Source organism: Myotis lucifugus, unplaced genomic scaffold (genome assembly GCF_000147115.1).
Source record: "Myotis lucifugus unplaced genomic scaffold, Myoluc2.0 scaffold_70, whole genome shotgun sequence".
Lineage (NCBI taxonomy): Eukaryota > Metazoa > Chordata > Mammalia > Chiroptera > Vespertilionidae > Myotis > Myotis lucifugus.
Window position 1 is genome coordinate 858123 of NW_005871118.1, and position 18424 is coordinate 876546.

The 18424-nt window shown below is 39.2% G+C and overlaps 1 protein-coding gene across 1 annotated transcript in view; it reads right to left on the bottom strand.

Moving 5' to 3' along the window:
• Window positions 1–17206, bottom strand: part of IQCJ (IQ motif containing J) — a 166459-nt gene extending 149253 nt beyond the window's left edge. The window contains exons 1-2 of the mRNA XM_023755176.1: window positions 17199–17206; window positions 14934–15033 (exon numbers count right to left, since the gene is read on the bottom strand). Coding sequence (XP_023610944.1) covers window positions 14934–15033; window positions 17199–17206 — 108 coding nt within the window. The remainder of the gene's footprint in view (window positions 1–14933; window positions 15034–17198) is intronic.
• Window positions 17207–18424: the final 1218 nt, after the last annotated feature.

Below are 18424 nucleotides of genomic sequence, written 5' to 3' on the forward strand. Positions count from 1 at the left end.
GGGAGGGTTAATGACATCTATGCATTATAAAAACTGCCTTGATTTCTTTCTTCCAGTTTTATGAGATACTAGAGGCCCGGTGCATGAAATTCGTGCACAGGGAGGGGTTATAAAAACTGCCTTGATTTCTTTCTTCCAGTTTTATTGAGATACTAGAGGCCAGGTGCATGAAATTCGTGTACAGGAAGGGGTCCCTCAGCCTGGCCTGCACCCTCTCACAATCCAGGACACCTCAGGGGATGTACAAATGCCAGTTTAGACCTGCGGGATCGGGCCTAAACTGGCAGTCGGACATCCCTCTCACAAACGGGGACCGCTGGCTCCTAACTGCCCACTCTGCCTGCCTGCCTGATCGCCCCTAACTATTCTGCCTGCCTGCCTGATCACCCCTAACCACCTCTGCCTCGGCCCCGGCCATAGCAGCTTCAACCGGAAGGCTGTCTGGAAGGTCATTTGGCTGTCCAGTCTAATTAGCATATTACCCTTTTATTATTATAGGTAATTGACAAATGAAACTGTAATAATTTACTAGTAAAGTGTACAATGTGATTATTTGATACTTATGAGTGTCCCAAATATGTATACACACACTTTGAATAATATAAAGGCAGTGTTTATTAAATTTCATTTTCAAAATTGAGCTATCAGCTGATACAGTGTGTATACATTTTTTGGGATACCCAGTATACATTGTGAAAGGATTCCCACAATCAAGTTAACAAATCCATCACCTCACACAGCTATCTTTTTTTGTGTGTGAGAATAAGATCTACTTTCTTAGCAAATTTCAAGTATACAACACAGTACTATTAACTACAGTCACCATGCTGTCCATTAGATCCTCAGAACTTATTCATCTTATAACTGAAAATTTGTGTCCATGACCAAGCTCTCTCCATTTCACATACCCCCCAGTCTCTGGCAAGCACCATTCTACTCTCTATTTCTAGGAGTTCACATATAAGTGAAACCACACAGTATTTGTCTTTCTCTGGCTTATCATGTCCCCCAGGTTCATCCATGTTGTCCTAATGGCAGAATTTTCTTCTTTTAAGGTTAAATAACATTCTTTGTAAATCACATTTTCTTCACCCATTCATCAATAAACAGACACTTCGATTATTTCCATATCTTGGCTATGATGAACAATGGTACAATGAACATGGGAGTAAATATCTTGAGATAGTGATTTTATTTTCTTTGGATATATAGCCAGAAGTGAGAATACTAGATAATATTATAGTTCTATTTTTAATTTTTTGAAGAACTTCCATACTTCCATACTGATTTCCAAAATGACTGCACTGATTTACACTCCTACCAACAGTATACAAGGGTTCTCTGTACTCTAAACCTTCACCAACATTTAGTGTCTCTTGTCTTTCTGATAATAGATGTGAGGTGATATTTCACTATAGTTTTAATTTGCATTTGCCTGATGATTAGCGATGTTGAGCAAATTTTCATATATCTACTGGCTGTGTGTATGTCTTCTTTGGAAACATGTCTGAGTCCTTTAGCCATTTTTCAATTGAGTTATTTGGTTTTTGCTATTGAGTTATATGAATTCCTTATATGTTTTAGATATCAATCTCTTACTGGATATATGGTTTGCAAATATTTTCTCCTAATCCATAGACTGACTTTTCATTTTATTGTTTCTTTTTCTGTATGGAAACTTTTAGTTTGGTGTATTTATTTTTGCTTTTCTTCCTTTGCTCTGGGTGTCAAATAAAAAATAAAAATAAAAAACCCACATGCAATCATTGCTGAGACCAATGTGAAGAAACCTTTCCCTGCTTTCTTCTAGGCATTTTATATATTCAGGTCTTACATTTAAGTCTTTTGTGTATGGTGTAAGACAGGGGTCCAATTTCATTCTTTTGCAAATGGATATACAATTTTCCCATCACCATTTACTGGTATTGAAGAGATTATCCTTTCCCATTGTGTATTCTTGGTATCTTTGTTGGAAATTCACTAGCCTTGTATACCTGGATTTATTTCTGGGCTCTCTGTTGTGTTTGATTGCTCTATGTGTCTGTTTTTATACCAGTACCATACTGTTTTGATTATTATTGCTTTGTAATACCGTTTGAAATCAGGGAGAGAAGTGCCTTGATTTCCGGTGCTACAGACTCACTTTGTATTGTTTCTACTCTACACCTGTAGTCATCCATTTATCCCAGCAGCATTCTCCTCCACCAGATTATAAGGTTTTGTATTGCATATATTATTTATTCTATGTTAGTACATTGTAGGTTCTTAAAAAACATTTTTGAACTGAATTGACTGTTACAATCCAATTAATAAGCCAACTCAATTTAAAAATTATTTTGCTGATTTTCTCCCCCTTCAATCACCAAATTATTTTACTGAACTAATTATTTTGGCATTTGATAGACATCCCTCCACTTCCATTTTTGTTTTACTGTGCTAATACAAGCATGAGGGTTAAATTACTTGCTGAAATAAAAGGTAGTATTTATTCATTATAGAAAGTGTGGTGAGTTTTTTTCTACTTAAGGCAATACTCTTTAAAAAAAAGAAAGAAAGCAACAAATTGTTGCTAGACATCATAGACAGATACTATTGGAGCCATTTTCACTTTCCATTAAAATCTTACTTTACTCTCATTCTTAGAAGTTGTATCAAGAAGGACTAGTGCAGAAGAGTTAGAGTAGTTGAACACTCTGGTGAAAAACAACAACACAGAATTATATTAGAGAAAAACGATAGAAATGGGAATATATGGTGGAGCACACTGAAAAACTGATATGCTCATTTGTACATGGTGGTTGCACAGGAGTAAAATTTTATAGTAAAGCAATAGTACACTTTTCTCCCATTGAATATATGCTCAATTACTTAGGAAAAGGAATCTCATGAAAGCCACGTTGGCAGCATTTTAGGTTGCTTCTTCCTGCCATTGAGCCTGGCTCTAGTTTCAGGTTCACCCTCTCCAGCCCTGGAAGTGAGTCTTGATTGGCCTCAGCCATTCTCCAAAGCAATGTTTGGGTCAGGAAAGGACTTTATGACACAGTTCTGGACTGTGCGGCACAACAGAGACTCTGCTGGGCAGTTGTCTTGCTCTTAGAAGAGAGAGAGAGAGGAGGAAGAAGAAGAAGAAGAAGGAGGAGGAGGAGGAGGAGGGGGGGGGAGGAGGAGGAGGAGGAAGTGGAGGAGGAGGAGGAGGAGGACACCGCCACCATTCCATTTTCCTGTTTCTGGATATAGTTTTATGAATATGTATTCGGAGCTCCGACACAATATGAAAGGGAAATAGAAGCCAGCACTGAATGGCAGAGCAGCAAGATTGAACGTACCTGGATCCCTAATGAAATCACTGAGCCTCTGACAAAACCCAGAACCGCTCTGCCTCAGGATATCTTGATAAGCAAGACAGCAGACTTTCCGATTCTGGTTTACAACAGTATCTTAACTGACACAGCATTGATAAGTGGATGGAGTCTCTAAGTCTGCCTAACACATCTATTTTTACAAGGGAACCTATAGTTTCATTGGCTAAAAGTGTATTCATATAGACAATGACTATTCTAGAAGAGAAACACTCAGGCTTGCCTAAACTGGTGAGAAGGAGCAGTACAGCGAACACAGGCTCCAGAAGCAGGGAACCCAAATGCAAACCCCACCTTTAAGGCTCACCAGCTGTGTGGCCTTCGGAAAGACACTTTATTTGACTGAACTTCCATCCCTGTGTTGTAAAATGCCCACGGATTACCTACCCCATGGGTTTATAGGGAGTATTACATGCAATAATGTAATAAAGGGCCTGTCAAATAAGAACCCAAATAAATGTTAGTTTCTCTTCCCCTAATTAATCCTTTGCCAAGATGAAACACTAACTCTGTTTATTAGACCATTAATTCAGACACTTCCTTTCCAACAGGAATTACTCTGACAGCAGGCCGGTGTCATCCAGAGTAATTTCTACTGAAAAGGTTCCAATCTTAACGTTTCTGCTGTGAAGCCTAGTGTGCGACAGAAGGGATCGGGCGGGTTACTTTCAACCCTAGAGAAAATTGATGTGACGATAACCACAGTGGAAGGGTTTATATGCCCTTGATTGTCTTATTCTCACATCTTAAAAAGGGCATGTGGGTGGAATTGATGGGCTCGCGGGGAAGTGTGCTTATAGTAACTTTCCCTCCAAATTATTTCCACATTTTCTGTTATATTCCATCAAAAGATAATCATACTATACTGATGTCATTTCCAACCTCCTGAATATAATTAACGACTATTTTATGGATACGTTGTGCATGGAATATAAAAACAAAAAAGAAGTTGGCATTAACAAGAAGGATTCTTTATTCTTGGCATAAAGGTGTTTGTAAAGTTATCTACCTTCTATGATAAATGAATAGAAGTCATGTTTACACTTAGACAGTCATTGATCTAGTTGTTCTCTTGTACAAATAGTAAGGATAAAATTGGTAAAATATAACTGGAAGACAATTTGACACAAAAAGCCTTAAAAATGCATTCACACAATGTGTGCTAGAAAATCGCCTTCTAGAAATTTATTTTAACAAAAGACAAGAATTTCTACAGTGATTTTCAAGAAGAATTTTTCTTGCAGAAAAAAAGAAACCTAAGCATTCAACACTAGAAGATTCGTAAAACTATGAAATATCCTCCCAAAGGAACACTGTGAACTGCTGAAAATGAAGTTATGGAAAAACATTTATTGATATGGGAAGAGGTGCATGAGATATTGTTGGTATTTGAAAGGTCATAAACTATATGCACAGTGCTTCACAGGTTTTCTAAAAATAAATATATTTATCCCTAAAATGTCTCAATAACTATACACCAAAATAAATATGAACAATGCTTTTTTCTAAGGACTTTCGTTTATTCTGTTTTGATTCTGTGTATTTTCTGCAGTAAGCATAAATTAATTGTATAGTAAGAAAAATAAGTTTCAAAAACTCAAAAGAACTAGTAAAGTACTTCTGAGCTAAATAGCAAATTGATCACTTCTTCATTTATTATGTGAATTCTCAGCTCTGGCTTTTCAGATTCCTTATTTTAAAAATTTAAGAGGCGAAGCTGAACTCCCAGAGCAAGGAGATCTTAGGGCTGCTCTCTCGGAGGAGGTGACTGTCCTTGTGTTAAAGCCCTGGGTGATAGGCTCTTTTTACCGACCTCATCTTACTGTTGACCATAAACTGGAAAACTGGTATCAAGATGGGGGTGGCTTTGTCAGAGATACTCAAGCCCCTGCCCTAAAGCTCAGTGAAGTTTTAGGCAGCTTTGCTGCCCGTTCTCAGTTCTTTGTGGTTCCAAGGAAGTTTCCTTCAAAAGGAAAGAAACTGATTAGTGCCCACTCTGGGCTGCTGTCACCAAATGGACACAAGCTCTGGCTGCTATGCCTGCTGCACTGACCTGAAATCTAACTTATTATTATTATTATTATTACTAGAGGCCCAGTGCACAATATTTGTGCACTTGGGAGAGGCCCTTTCACAGTCTGGGAGCCCTCAGGGGGATGTCCGGCTGACGGCTTAGGCCCGCGGGGAGTGGGCCTAAGCCGTCAGTTGGACATCCTTAGCACTGTCGCGGAGGCGGGCCACTGCACTCACCAGGCCTCAGCCCAGCTTGTGGCTGAGAGGCGCTCCCCCTATGGGAGCACACTGGCCGCCTGGGGGAAGCTCCTGCGTTGAGCGTCTTCCCCCTGGTGGTCAGTGTGCATCATAGCAACTGGTCATTCTGCTGTTCAGTCGATTTGCATATTACACTTTTATTATATAGGATTATTATTATTGTAGCTAGTGTATATTAACCCTTTGCTATATTCCATGCACCCTGTCAAGCACTTTGCATACATTATTTTACTTAAATTCTTAACAGCAGCCTTGGGAGATTAATACCCTCATTACTCCCAATTTATAGAGGAGGGAACAATTTGCCCAAGATGACACAGGTAGTAAGGGGTAGAGTTGAAATAGAAACCCATACCATCTGGATTTTATTAGATGCCCCTTAACCATTTAAAGTCCATATGTTCATAATTCCCATTGGGAAGAAAGTTCAGTTGGCCATTCCTGAGTCTTCCTAAACCAGAAGAGAAGTGATTCCAAGAAAATACTAAACAGCCTTCACAGCCAGAGGAGTGATTCTGCTACACACAGTGCCCTTGGCTGCTGGAGGCAAGGACAGCCAAGATATAACCGAGGGTCCTTCGTGTTCAGCTACACACTGACTGGCTTAAACTTATCACTTAACCTCTCTGAACCTCAGGGCCTTCTGTGGAAGATGAGCTTTATAATACTTGTCCTAAATACCTCATTTGTGAATACCAAAGGAGACATGTATGTGTAAGCACTTTTAAAAGTACAAAGGGCAAGGAATCTTGATTAACCCTGCATGCAAATTGCTTTTGCTGGAAAACCCAAAGGCAATGCAACTTTTATATACCACTTTGCAAAAGACAGAGAGGGGCTGTAGAAATACAGAGAAACCGTAATGTGAAAAAATCCCATGTGTAATGTTTCCCCCTTGTTTAGAATTCAGTTTATTAAGTTCTGAGGAAAAGTCATTTACTCAGTGTTCCCTTCTCCCATTGAATGCTCTTTATTTAATGATTTCTCTCTAAGTGCATGAACTTTTGAACAACAGGAATTTCTGCCACAGGACTTAAGACTCTCCTGTGACTTGATGTTAGGAAATCTCCTTAGTCATGTGCTTTCTGCTCCCCGGGGGCGGATTGGAGCTTTGGCAGTGAGTTCATACACATTCTGTTTGAACTTAGGATGATACTTGGCTCAATAATTCAAAAATATTATACCGAGGTTTAGGATTATACTTGCATAAAGGACTAATCTTTTTAAAAAACTAGTATCTAGGGTTAAGAAACAGGAAGGGATTTTCTAACCATTTTTAAATTGTAAAAGCATTACATGCCCATGTTGAACAATTCAAATGGAAAGCATATGGTGAAAGGTAAAAGTACCAACTCAATGCACATTGCCACTTCCCATTGGTAAACACTACAAATGATTTCTCATATACGTTTTGAGAATTTTCTATGATTAAACAAGCCAATGGATGTAAGCACACATCTGTTTACTTTTTAACACAAAACAGTATAATTCATAGTATATAGTCAATGCTCTGAAAAAGCCTGTCTTCTCCTACAAGTGTGCTTGTACTGTTTTCTGTGTCCCCTTGTAAAATTATAACAGTTTTAATCTCTGCAGTATTCCATTGCATGAAAATATCGTAAATTATTTCAGTACTTTCCTCTGGATGTATATTTTGTTGTTCATAGATTTTTAATATCACAAACAATGCTGCAACCAACTTCACCACATTTCTTTGCTCGGTGATACGAGTAAATCTGTAGGAAAATTCTTAGAAGTAAAACTGATAAGTCAAAAGAGATGTGCATTTAAAATGTTGATAGATATTACAAATTGGGATTCATGGGACAGACTAAGAGCTGTCAGAGGGGAGGGGGTTTGGGAGACTTGGTGAAAGAAGGTGGAGGGATTAAGCAAAAAAATCATATATATACATGAAATTCATGCAACAGTAGGCCTTCCTTCCCCCAGCTGCCAGCACCAGCTTCCCTCTGGCACCTGGGACCCAGGCTTCCCTCTCAGCCCTGGCTTTGTCCGGAAGGACATCTGGTCTAATTAGCATATTATGCTTTTATTATTATAGATTTATATAAAACATATAGACACAAACAGTAGTGTGGTAAAAGCCAAGGGAAAGGGGGTAGGGGTAGGTGGGTGTAGATAAAGGGGAGGGAGGATAGGGATGGAAAGAGACTTTGCTTAGGGTGATGTGCACACAATGCAGTGTGCACATGATGTTTTATTGAGTTGTACACTTGAAACCTGTGTGGTTTTGAGAACCAACGTCACCCCAATGGATTCAATTAAAAGAAAATAAATAGATAAATAGATAGATAGATAGATAGATAGATAATGCTAATTTCCTTTCCCCACAATTGGAATGTGAGAGCCTGATCTTCACCAACAATGGGTATGGACTGTACAAGAAACTATTAGACTGAGGTGCATAATATCAATGATTCTGTGAACACTGAATTAAAATAAGCATTTCTAGGTCTTAGATATTAAAAAACTGGAAATACCTGCGTGAGGTGTACTGTGGATTGCCAGGCTTCTCACTCTATGAGAAACAAGGCTGCAGTGAACCAAGTCTCATAAAGAGGTTAACACATCTGAGTGCTCATTGGGTGCCAGGCACTGTTCTCAGTGCTTTACTTACACTAACCCATGTCCTCCTGCCAATCCTCTGAGGAAGGCACTTCATCATTTCCATTTTACAGTCAAGACAACTAAGGCACCAGAAGCTAAGTTCATTCAGCTCATAAGTGATAGAGCTCAGGTTTGAACCAGAAGTTCGAGTCCAGAGTCAGGCACTTTTAACCATGAATGCCTCTGCCTCTGTGCTCCTACTGATGTGCTAAACACATTTGTTAAACACAGATTCTATGCCAAGAACAATGCATGCACCATCTTATCCTCACAGCAATACAAAGCATTATCCCTATTCCTCAGAGATATTAAAGTGGCTCACCAAAGTGACAGAAAGAGGATTTGTACCAGAAGCTTATATTTATCCTCCTACACCATTTCTTCACAATGAGATGTATAAGGAGGCTAAATGAGAGTCATCCTGTGAATAAATAGCACTTACTGGGGGCTTCATCATACCTAATTCTTCCTTTATCATAGTTATATACATTAGAATGCTCACATACTTTTAATCACATGCTTGTGGTCATACAGCGGCGACTTGCTCTATCTTATAAAGTGTGTCTTCAGATTGTCCAATTTGGACAAAAAATGAAGGCAAAATTGAGGTCTCCTGATTCTAAATATCAACAAAGCCTGTTTAGGAAATGTGACATATTGGGTGAGGATGAGCAGGTCCCACGTTCCGGGACATACATCACTACAATGCGATAGCAACGTATTTTTAATCTCAGTGAGCAACGCATTATCAGCCCATCAAAAGACAACAACAAAAACATCACCGGTGCTGGTTCCTGAGCTTACAACTGTATCTCCTTACTGTCTACAGAAAACCCAAGAGATGAAGGAGAGCTTCAGAGAAGAGGTTTCTGGGTGGGAAAGCCCACCAATCCCTGCTCTGCTCACAACCACCAAACCCAACACAGCCCTGGATTCAAATCTGCTAGGCTTATTACCCACTGTGTGACCTGGGACAAGTTACTGAACCTCCCTAGCCAAAGTTTCCCCATCTGTAAAGGGAGGGATAGTCAATAGTCCTTACCTCATTAGTCTGTCATGAAGATTCAATATCACTGCCCTGAAGGTTGAGAGTGAAGCACAGATCACAGAAGCCCACCTGGGGGGATCCCCTCCCTTTCATGCTGCAGTGTCTTACTGAGTTTTGTGTTAATGCAATCAGAAAAACACTCTCCTATATCTACTAGTAAGTCTGAGACTAGGGAAAAATGTCTACTCATCTTCTTATGACAGATTCATACTCTTGAGGTCAGAGTGTGCAAATCCTATATTTCTGTGTCTGGCAGCCCAGGTCATGAATGGGGCATCAGAGCTATGTTACTGTCACAAAACAAACAAACCTGTCATCAGAGCTTATCTTTTCCTTATCATAGCGTGTTAGGCATAAGTCTCTCGGTATGGTTGCTTAGTAGGCTTGGGAGGTTAATTTGATCGTCTCCTAAAAGTTTATTTTTTTGTACACCATGGATGCTAATGTAATATCACTGCAAGTGTTTTCCTGTGCTTGTCTATAGTAAAATAAGTCAGCCTGGAAGAATATGCAAATTTTTCCATTATGCTGTCCAGTTTTAAGGGCAATTAAATATTTACTTTGAGCTCCTCACATTGCATTGCAAATCCATAAAAAACTTACTATTCATTTCTGTCCCTAAAGCTTATTTAGCATTAAGTTATTGCCATTATTTCTCTTTCACTGAAAATTGGGCTTTCAGTTATACATCATGACTTATATTATGTGAATCTCTGTTTGCAAATAAATTTAGTCTTTTTTCTGTTTATGTGAGATCGATTACCTCTGTAGGGAGGTATAGGAGCTGGGCAGAGAGCAGCAGCTGTTTAAGGTTTTCTCTATGAGAAGATATCTGCATCTCATGAGATTAGTGTCTGCTTTTCTATCACCCTGTGAACAAAGACTTTCAATGAGCAAGGCCAGTCTTGCTAGGCTCTGATGGCCAGAATCAGATCTATATGAAGTCAAGACATCATTTTGAAAAATAAAGTATAAAAATAATAATAATAATTTCTCAAACTGGCTGTTAGAAATTGTGTAGATCCAAAAATGGTATTTTCACAGTTGCATTTGAAAAAGAAAGCTACATTTTGTCAGAATGGTTGCCGTCTATAAAGATAACTTTTGTCTTCCATGCCCTAATCTTTTGTTCTGGGGATTAAGACAGTGAACTAAAAATCAGGCAAAACTTGAGGGTTGAATAAGCAGTGTCTAAGATAAGAAAAAAAATAAAGGTTTGTATGTCATTCATTTGGGGCAATAAAGAAGACAGTTTTTGGACTCTTGTTAGCTTCCCTTAACAAGACCCCCTTCCTGTCCATTTCTGGTTCCTATACACCTGCCTCCTGCCACCCAGTTCAAACTTTTAAGTCCTCTTTGAGTTCTCTCTTCCCCTTACTCCCTTCCTTTCATCAATCTTGAAATCCTATTCACCCTTACTTCATATTTTTCATTTGTTACACACCTAGTTCAAGAGTTCGTTTCCCCTTCTCTATCATAGCAAAACGGCCTTCTAACTAATCTCCCTGATTCCTAATGGCTCTCCATTCAGTGTAGCCTCTACATCATGACCACATTCACCTTCCCACAAGACCATTTGGTCATATCACTTCTCTGCTCCAACACTTTCCAGGGAAGACTTAAACTCCATGGCTAGTTATTTGATCGATTCTGATTTGCTTTTCCAGGAATATTTCCTGAATTGCAAAACTAAGGAGGCACTCACTCTCAGGTGCCCACCCTGCACTTAAATGCTCTTAAGAGTAAGGGCTTCTATAAATTCTTCACCCTAAGTGGCTAGCTGGCTCCACCCTGAGCTTCTATGGTACATTTTGTAGAAATATTTCCTTGGCCAAGGAGGCCCACCACTCAGATCTCCCTTCAAGAAAGAACTTGCTAGTCAGCTGCAAAAAGTGCAATTAGCTGCCAGTCTCCAGCTACAGGACATTCAGGATCTGTCTCAAGTTTTGAGTCATAGCCATGTTCTTCCTAGGAACCACCAGTCAGTGACTAAGCATGTTAGGGGTACTAGGCCTGGCCATTTCTGTACAACATGGGGCTCCATTGATATAAAATAAGGCAATCTCCTCTGGAGGCGACTGCATTGTGGTGTGAAGCAGAATTGGCTTCCTCCTCCTTTTATCTCCTTTTATTTTTACTCTCCAATTCACTACTTGTTCAGTAACTCTGCTTCAGTATCTGTTTCCAGAAAACATAAATGACATAACTAGTCAGCAACTGGTCCTACCAGCCTGGACCTGGAGCTAGAGATGGAGTGATATGCTGAAATGGCCTTGCCATAGTGTTTAGGAGGCTGGGCTCCAGAATTTGCAGTCAAACCCTAGCTCTACCACTTCTGACCTGTATAACCTTTTACAGATTATGTAACTTTTCAGTACTTCAGTTTCTTCATCTGTAAAATGAGGGTTTCAGTAGCAAGAGAGGACTAGGTGAGATAATGCATTTTCAAGTATTTAGCACAGTACCTGGCCCATAATAAATGTTCAAGAAATATTCATTATTATTTTATAGACTTAGAAATGCCATTTACAGAGGTTGTTGGATATAATAAAATAGAAGAAATTTTCACTTTCTAAAAGAATTTTCCAAAGGATATAATAAGGCTAATAAGAATTAATTTAAAATGTTTCAAACCCAACCCTGTATTTTTTTTTCAGTTACAGTCCTCTTATTACAAATGTAGGTCCTCTTCTCTACCCAAATGTCATCACCTTGCTGTCTCCTGCCCTGATTTGTTTCTTCCCATATTTCTTTCTATCCCCTCACAGTGCCTATTCCTCATCTCTCCATCCGTTTCTGCTAATAATCTCCTTCTCCAGTTGGTTGAGAACCCACCTTCTCCAGAGTTTCCTTGACCAGCCTTCCCTCCCCTCCCCAACTATGATCATTCCTCTCTACTGGCAAAGCCTAAGAATGGTATCATTTTGAAACTAGAACAAAAAATAAACTAATTCTCAAACCATATTGAAGATCTCTGTGCCTCCATAAGCAACCATTAGTAATGAAACAGGCAAGACCTCTCCTCTCCCACCTAACTTTTGCCCAAGGCTGAGATGGTTGGCAAAGCAATGCTCATAAAAGCTTACTTAAGGATGAATGTTTTCAGCTATGGATGCATGGTCAGTCTGCAACTATATTTTTTACATCCTCTTTCTATTATGTGAGCCTTAAAAAATAAATGTTTTATAAGACAATCTTGGTCATATAAAGGGGAAACAATTATATGGGGGAAGTGTTTTACAATCATTTTAGGTATTGTAGTTAACATAAAGCTGTTCTATAAAATAAAAGCCGGGTCTGTAATACATCTAAAAGCCAGTAGAAAATCATAATTAGAGACAGATGGCAAACATGGTATTCTTTCCTCTCACTATTTTGGACATAGGATGTTCCCTATAAAATGGCACTGAATGTGACCACCTAGTGCCATATAAGCTCAAAAGAATAAAGCTCTTTTTATGCCTATGAAACTGATTTCCAACAAAATAACCAACTTCAAAAGTAAAATGAACATGATTTGTATGGAGTTAAATGTAATAAATATTTATATATAGCTTAATATTTACATATATGCATTAATGCATATTGCAATACATACCAAAAAAGTACTACTAAAGCTTCAGCCTTCCTGTACATTCAATTTGAAATTCTCATCAAGTTGTTTACATTCAAAGCCAAGATTCCTACATCAAATAGGTTACAATCTTAGGTGTATGTACTTAAGTATTGTAAATGAATAGTACCTAAAAAAAAATCCATTACACATGAGCAATACATGAGTATAACATTAATAGCCTACACAGATTTTTAATGGCTCCTAATATAATATGCCCTTTCAAGGAACCCTTAGTACATACTGAGGTTCATTTTTACTATATTACTTTGAGTAATTATGACTGGAACATGGCTAATAAAATAAGCTTTAGAAATAGGTAATTGTTTGAAATACACATAATCCTCTATAAGCATAGAGCTCTATAAATGATAAACTACTAGATCTCAAACACTAAAAAGTAAAAGTGGTTTCCACACTGATTTTCAAGAATATACATTTTTATTGTTACACTTCGGTAAACTCTTTTACCAAAGTTGACAATCATTTCCAATTCAAAGCAAATCAAAAGCAATTGTTTGTTCTTTAATCAACATCATTATGCAAAAATAATTAATAGCAAATGTAAAATAATTAACCTATATACTAACTCATTTTAAATATAGTGAAAAACTATAAAATGTCCTAATATATTCCACTTAACAAATTTACATTTAAGCTTCTTCCATTTCCAATATCAATACCCACTGTGCATTTAGAAAACCCAGTTGTGAAAACCTATTTTATTTAGTTTCTTAGAAAACTCCTAGTTTAACCTACTTTACCTTATGAATTCTGAGTTCCTACTTTTTTTTCTCATCTTCACAACAATTAGTAATTATTTATCTCTCCAAAAGCAAAAACATAATGCAAAGTGAAAGAATTATTATAATATGAAGACAAGAGAATTAATTTCTACTCTACAAGTGAACAATACTCAAGACAAGATGTTTATTCTAAACATATAGCACAGGACAGTCATAATTAGCTCCTCACCACAGTTAGAAATATACATACACATTTTTTCAAAATAAGTCCTTTAGATAAAGTCAAGTAACGTAAGCATCTTTGTAGCTTAAGGATTTGAAATAGCAATTAAATCAGAACCTTAAATCATTCATCTCTTTAACTAGAAAAGCAAGTCCCAAGGATGTCTCACTGAATGAGACAAGAGATGCTGAATGTGTAATTAATTGCTAAATTTCTTAATTTTAGGATGTAGCACCCAACATTGGCAAATAAACAATGTGATTTATGAGCCCACACTCTCACACTGCTTCACTAGAGTTAAGAAACACGGATATCCTAAATGCGCCCTGTGGATGTGATTTCTGCAAGCCAAGAAACATAGCAGGACCCGGCGATAGCAAGTCTAGCCCATCTACTTATTATTCAAGCACTAGTATTTAGAATACCTAAAGTGCCTGCTGAACACTGCAGCTCAACATCCCCTGAGGTGACTCCGAAGCAGAACCACATCTTTCCCCTCGCTGATTACTGAGTTTTAAGAAGGCAGGCAACACGGGGTAGAAATTCTCTCGTGCAGCAGCAAGATAACTCTTCTCTCCAAATTTTCAAAAACAACACTCCCTCCCTATAGACAGAGACACACTCACCTTTTTTTTAAGAAAGAAAGGAGGGTTTTTCAAATAGATGCCTAAAACATGCCGCTTGCATGGGGATGAAAAATATATTTTTCCTCTACTTGCTGCCGTGTAAGATGCTTACAGATCTGATTAGAAAACCTGGATGTACATAAAAAGTAGTGCTTTCAATGAGATTCCTTCAGTGATATCTGCCTGCACAGACACATGTGTACATAAATAATACATACTTATGCAAACATGCCTACATTAACAAGGACACACACATGCACGCACACATAGACCAGTCATTAAGCTTACACTGTTCTATAAGCCCCCTTTGACATTTTTTTAGCATGCAGATTATTCAGAAGACAGATCTTTAAAAAATTAATAAGCAGCTGCATATAATGCATGCCAAAGTGACATGTTTAGAGGAGCAAATACATTACCAGACGCATTTTGAAGTTTCTGGAACACCTGCAGGTAAAAGCAGACTGTGAGTCAGATGCTGGCACACGGTATTCCTCAGAATCACAGAGCTCGCTGAGTCTGTGGGGGAATATGAGGCGAGTGTGAGGCTGGAAACCTTTGAGTTGAGCTCACTCTAGGCATCAGAAAGCCTCAAAGAGGGGAAAGAAAAAGGCAGCCCACAGACAGCTAGATGAGAAACTTCTGGCACCTCTCCAGCTCAGGAATGAATTCTCTGTAATTTGGAGACGCATAGTGATGGAAATGAAGAGAAACTTGGATTTACGCGTGGATTTGCTCAGCCATGCAGAAATGGGCAGGTAACAGTCTCTCAGCTCATTTTGAAGCAGTCACTCAGGGAAAGACTGGATCAAAAAATTAACAGGCATCCTCTTTTGAAAAAATCAAAAGGCTACTCCAGCCAGCTTCCCAAGATGCCTTTACAAACTTCAAATGGATCATTCCATTAGCTATTTGTTGCACATTTTATTAATCCCAGTGCAGAGGTAAGCTAGAAAATCTAATTCCTTTTATGTAGAAAACTGGATTTATTGCTTGTCTTTATAATGCACTTTAGTCATATAAAAACATAGATTTACTTACAGAGTTCTCATTTCTTGTGTAAAACCAGTACTGTTTTGTCCAGAAAAAAAATAATGCTAAAAGGCTTGTTCACAGCTTTTCAAGGAAGTGGAGAAAAAATGTTTTAATACTCAGAAGCTGAGCTGAGTACGTATATATTTAAATGTGGGGTATGAAGCAAAGCGAGTATAAAGGAAGAGCCCTGAGCCATTCAGTGGCACATAAGAGAAATGGTTACACACGAGCATTGAGCAGGCAGGTGGCTCAAGTCTATAAATATATACATAATTAAGGGAAGGGAGAAAAGAGCTTTGGCAAATTAAGTTCTCACAGACAATAGCTGTGATTCTGTCTGGGCTTACAAACAGGCTAGCAATTTCTGGGGAGCACACGTGGACCTCACCTTGCCTGAAGAATTCCTCAGCTGACTAACAGAGCGAGCTTGGAAGCATTGCACACTGGCAATATATATTCAAATGTAATGAGGGAAAGGACAATATAACCATGAAAAATGTTGTCATGTTGCATTGTGCCTGTGTGGCTTAACTACTCATCCAACCTTGCAGATGGCCATTTGCCTGAATTCAATAGCAAACCTGCTATTGATGGGAGAGTGGAGGTGGGAGGCGGATTTTATTTGTTTTACTACACACACACACCTTTGGGAGGCTCAGAATTCAGGATAAAATGTCTGGGTTGAGTGTGGGAGTGATTATTTTCAAGGCCACATTTATCTATAATAAATTCAAAGTGGAATTAATAATGACCAATTAAGCTATTTATTATTTTAACTCTTGAAGTCAAGGGCAGAACAATGTTTATGTTTATTGATGAAGGGTCGATGGCAAGACCGCTAAAGATGGCCAGGCTCCCCTTTAAGCATGCTCAATGAACTCGTATTGACTGAGCAGCCTCCAGGCCTCCTCACGTTCCAGTACCCAGTCCTTTTTGTCTGGGAGATTTTTTCCTTATCTCTCCACTGCCATCTTCTTCATCTATTCATTCAACAAATATTCAGTCAAGTAGACACTCCACCTAATGTTATGAAGAACACAAGAACACTTAAGATGAGACCCTCCCTCAAGAAGCTTCCCATTGTTAAAGAGTACCACAACGGGTCTCAGGAAGGGGTGGGCATATCATAATTACTTACAAAAACCCACACCCACTGCCATCTCTTTTTCCACTTTGGATTCACGTTTGGGGAGGTGAGGCAAGCAGAATTTGCACCTGTTTTGAAAAAATCTCCCCAGGTGAGCCTTGGTCTCTTTCTTCACTCCATAGGAGGAACTACAATTCAAGGGAAATGTTAGAAGCCCTCTAACCATGGAGAGGAGGGTGTGCCACCCACTGCTGCAGGTAGACTCAAGCTACACAGCTACTCAAGCTGACCTGCACGTCTGTGTCTCTGCTGATCATGGGACCATGGCAGAGGCCCATACCTACTCAGTGTGACCCACAGGCTGGGTCTGCAAGATTCTGAAGAGAAAAGGTAGCCTTTTGGTTCATTCATATAACTTCTCTGGGCTGTTTCCTTATCTATACAATGACAAGATAGGGCAGGCAGTGCACTCTCTGAGGAAGCCAGTTCTATGCTATGTTGGCACCTACACAAGTACAATCCCAAGGTCAGAACTAAAAAGTCCTGACTTCTACTAACTTACTGCTTCATGGTACCTGCTCAGCAAAAAAGAATATCTTGAGGGTGAAGCTTCAGCCAGAGAACGAGGGACCTAGCATCATCGGCTTATCCTTCTCCACTTCTCCACATGGAGGGCCACTGAAGAATTCAGGGCATGAGAACAAGCCTGTTATCTGTTAACTCCCTCCATCCTTTGCTTCAGCAATGGCCTCAGCTCCAGTCCCAAAGGAACCCTAATGAGTGACAGATTCTGGAAACTTCAAGCAGAGTGGTCACCTACTCAGAGGCCAGGCTGCCACCCAGCCCACAGCCTCCATGGCCGATCCCTTTCAAATAAGTATGAGAGCCTGAGGAGGAAGGTTTAGGGCTTAGAAGAACAGCTCCTCCAGGCTCTAGTTCTAATGTTTCATGGTGTCCCATGACACTCCTCAGAGGTCTAGAGGAGACTATGGCCATACCACTCCACCCCTCCTTGTCTGTCAGCACAGGCTCACTCTGTGTCCTGCAAGCCCACCCAAGGTGACAATAAAAGTAGTTCAGAAGGGAAGCTCACCCAGCCTCCCCCACTGACTGCTCTGAGCTCAGCTCCACTGTCACTCACTCAGGAAGAAGCCAACCTTCACAGATATTTTAAAGACAAAGTTCATGCAACCAACTAAAAGATAAACTTCTTCATGTAATAACTCTACTAAATAACAAATGTTTCTATCTCCTCTTGTTCTCAGTTAAGAAAATCAGGGAAGCTCAACCTTGAAGCACAACTATTCAAAAGCGATAGCACTGCAGAGAGAATGAAGACAGACAGACCTGAGTATGTAGACAGGATTCTCTACTTAGTGGCCACATGTCTTTGAATAAGCCATTTAAATTCCCTCATACTACTCCCTCCTCTGTAAAAGAAAAAATATCTACCTTATCAAGTTATTTGGGGAGTTAAAATCTGTTGTGAAATGTTCTGTCTCCAAAAACAGATATTGCTTCTCTTTTAGAAAAATATTCTTGATTGGATCCCTGAACTTTAATTAAAATCCAGGGTGCCCTTTAAAAAAATTTTAAGACTATGGCCGTACCACTCCACCCCTTCTTGACTGTCAGCACAGGCTGGCACAAAATTAGTTACTCAAGAAATAGGAATTCAACTTATAATAATCAAAAGTGCCCAAATGCCCAGCTGGTGTTGTGCAGTGGTTGAGCATCGAACCATGAACCAGGAGGTCACTGGTTTGATTCCCAATCATGGCACATGCT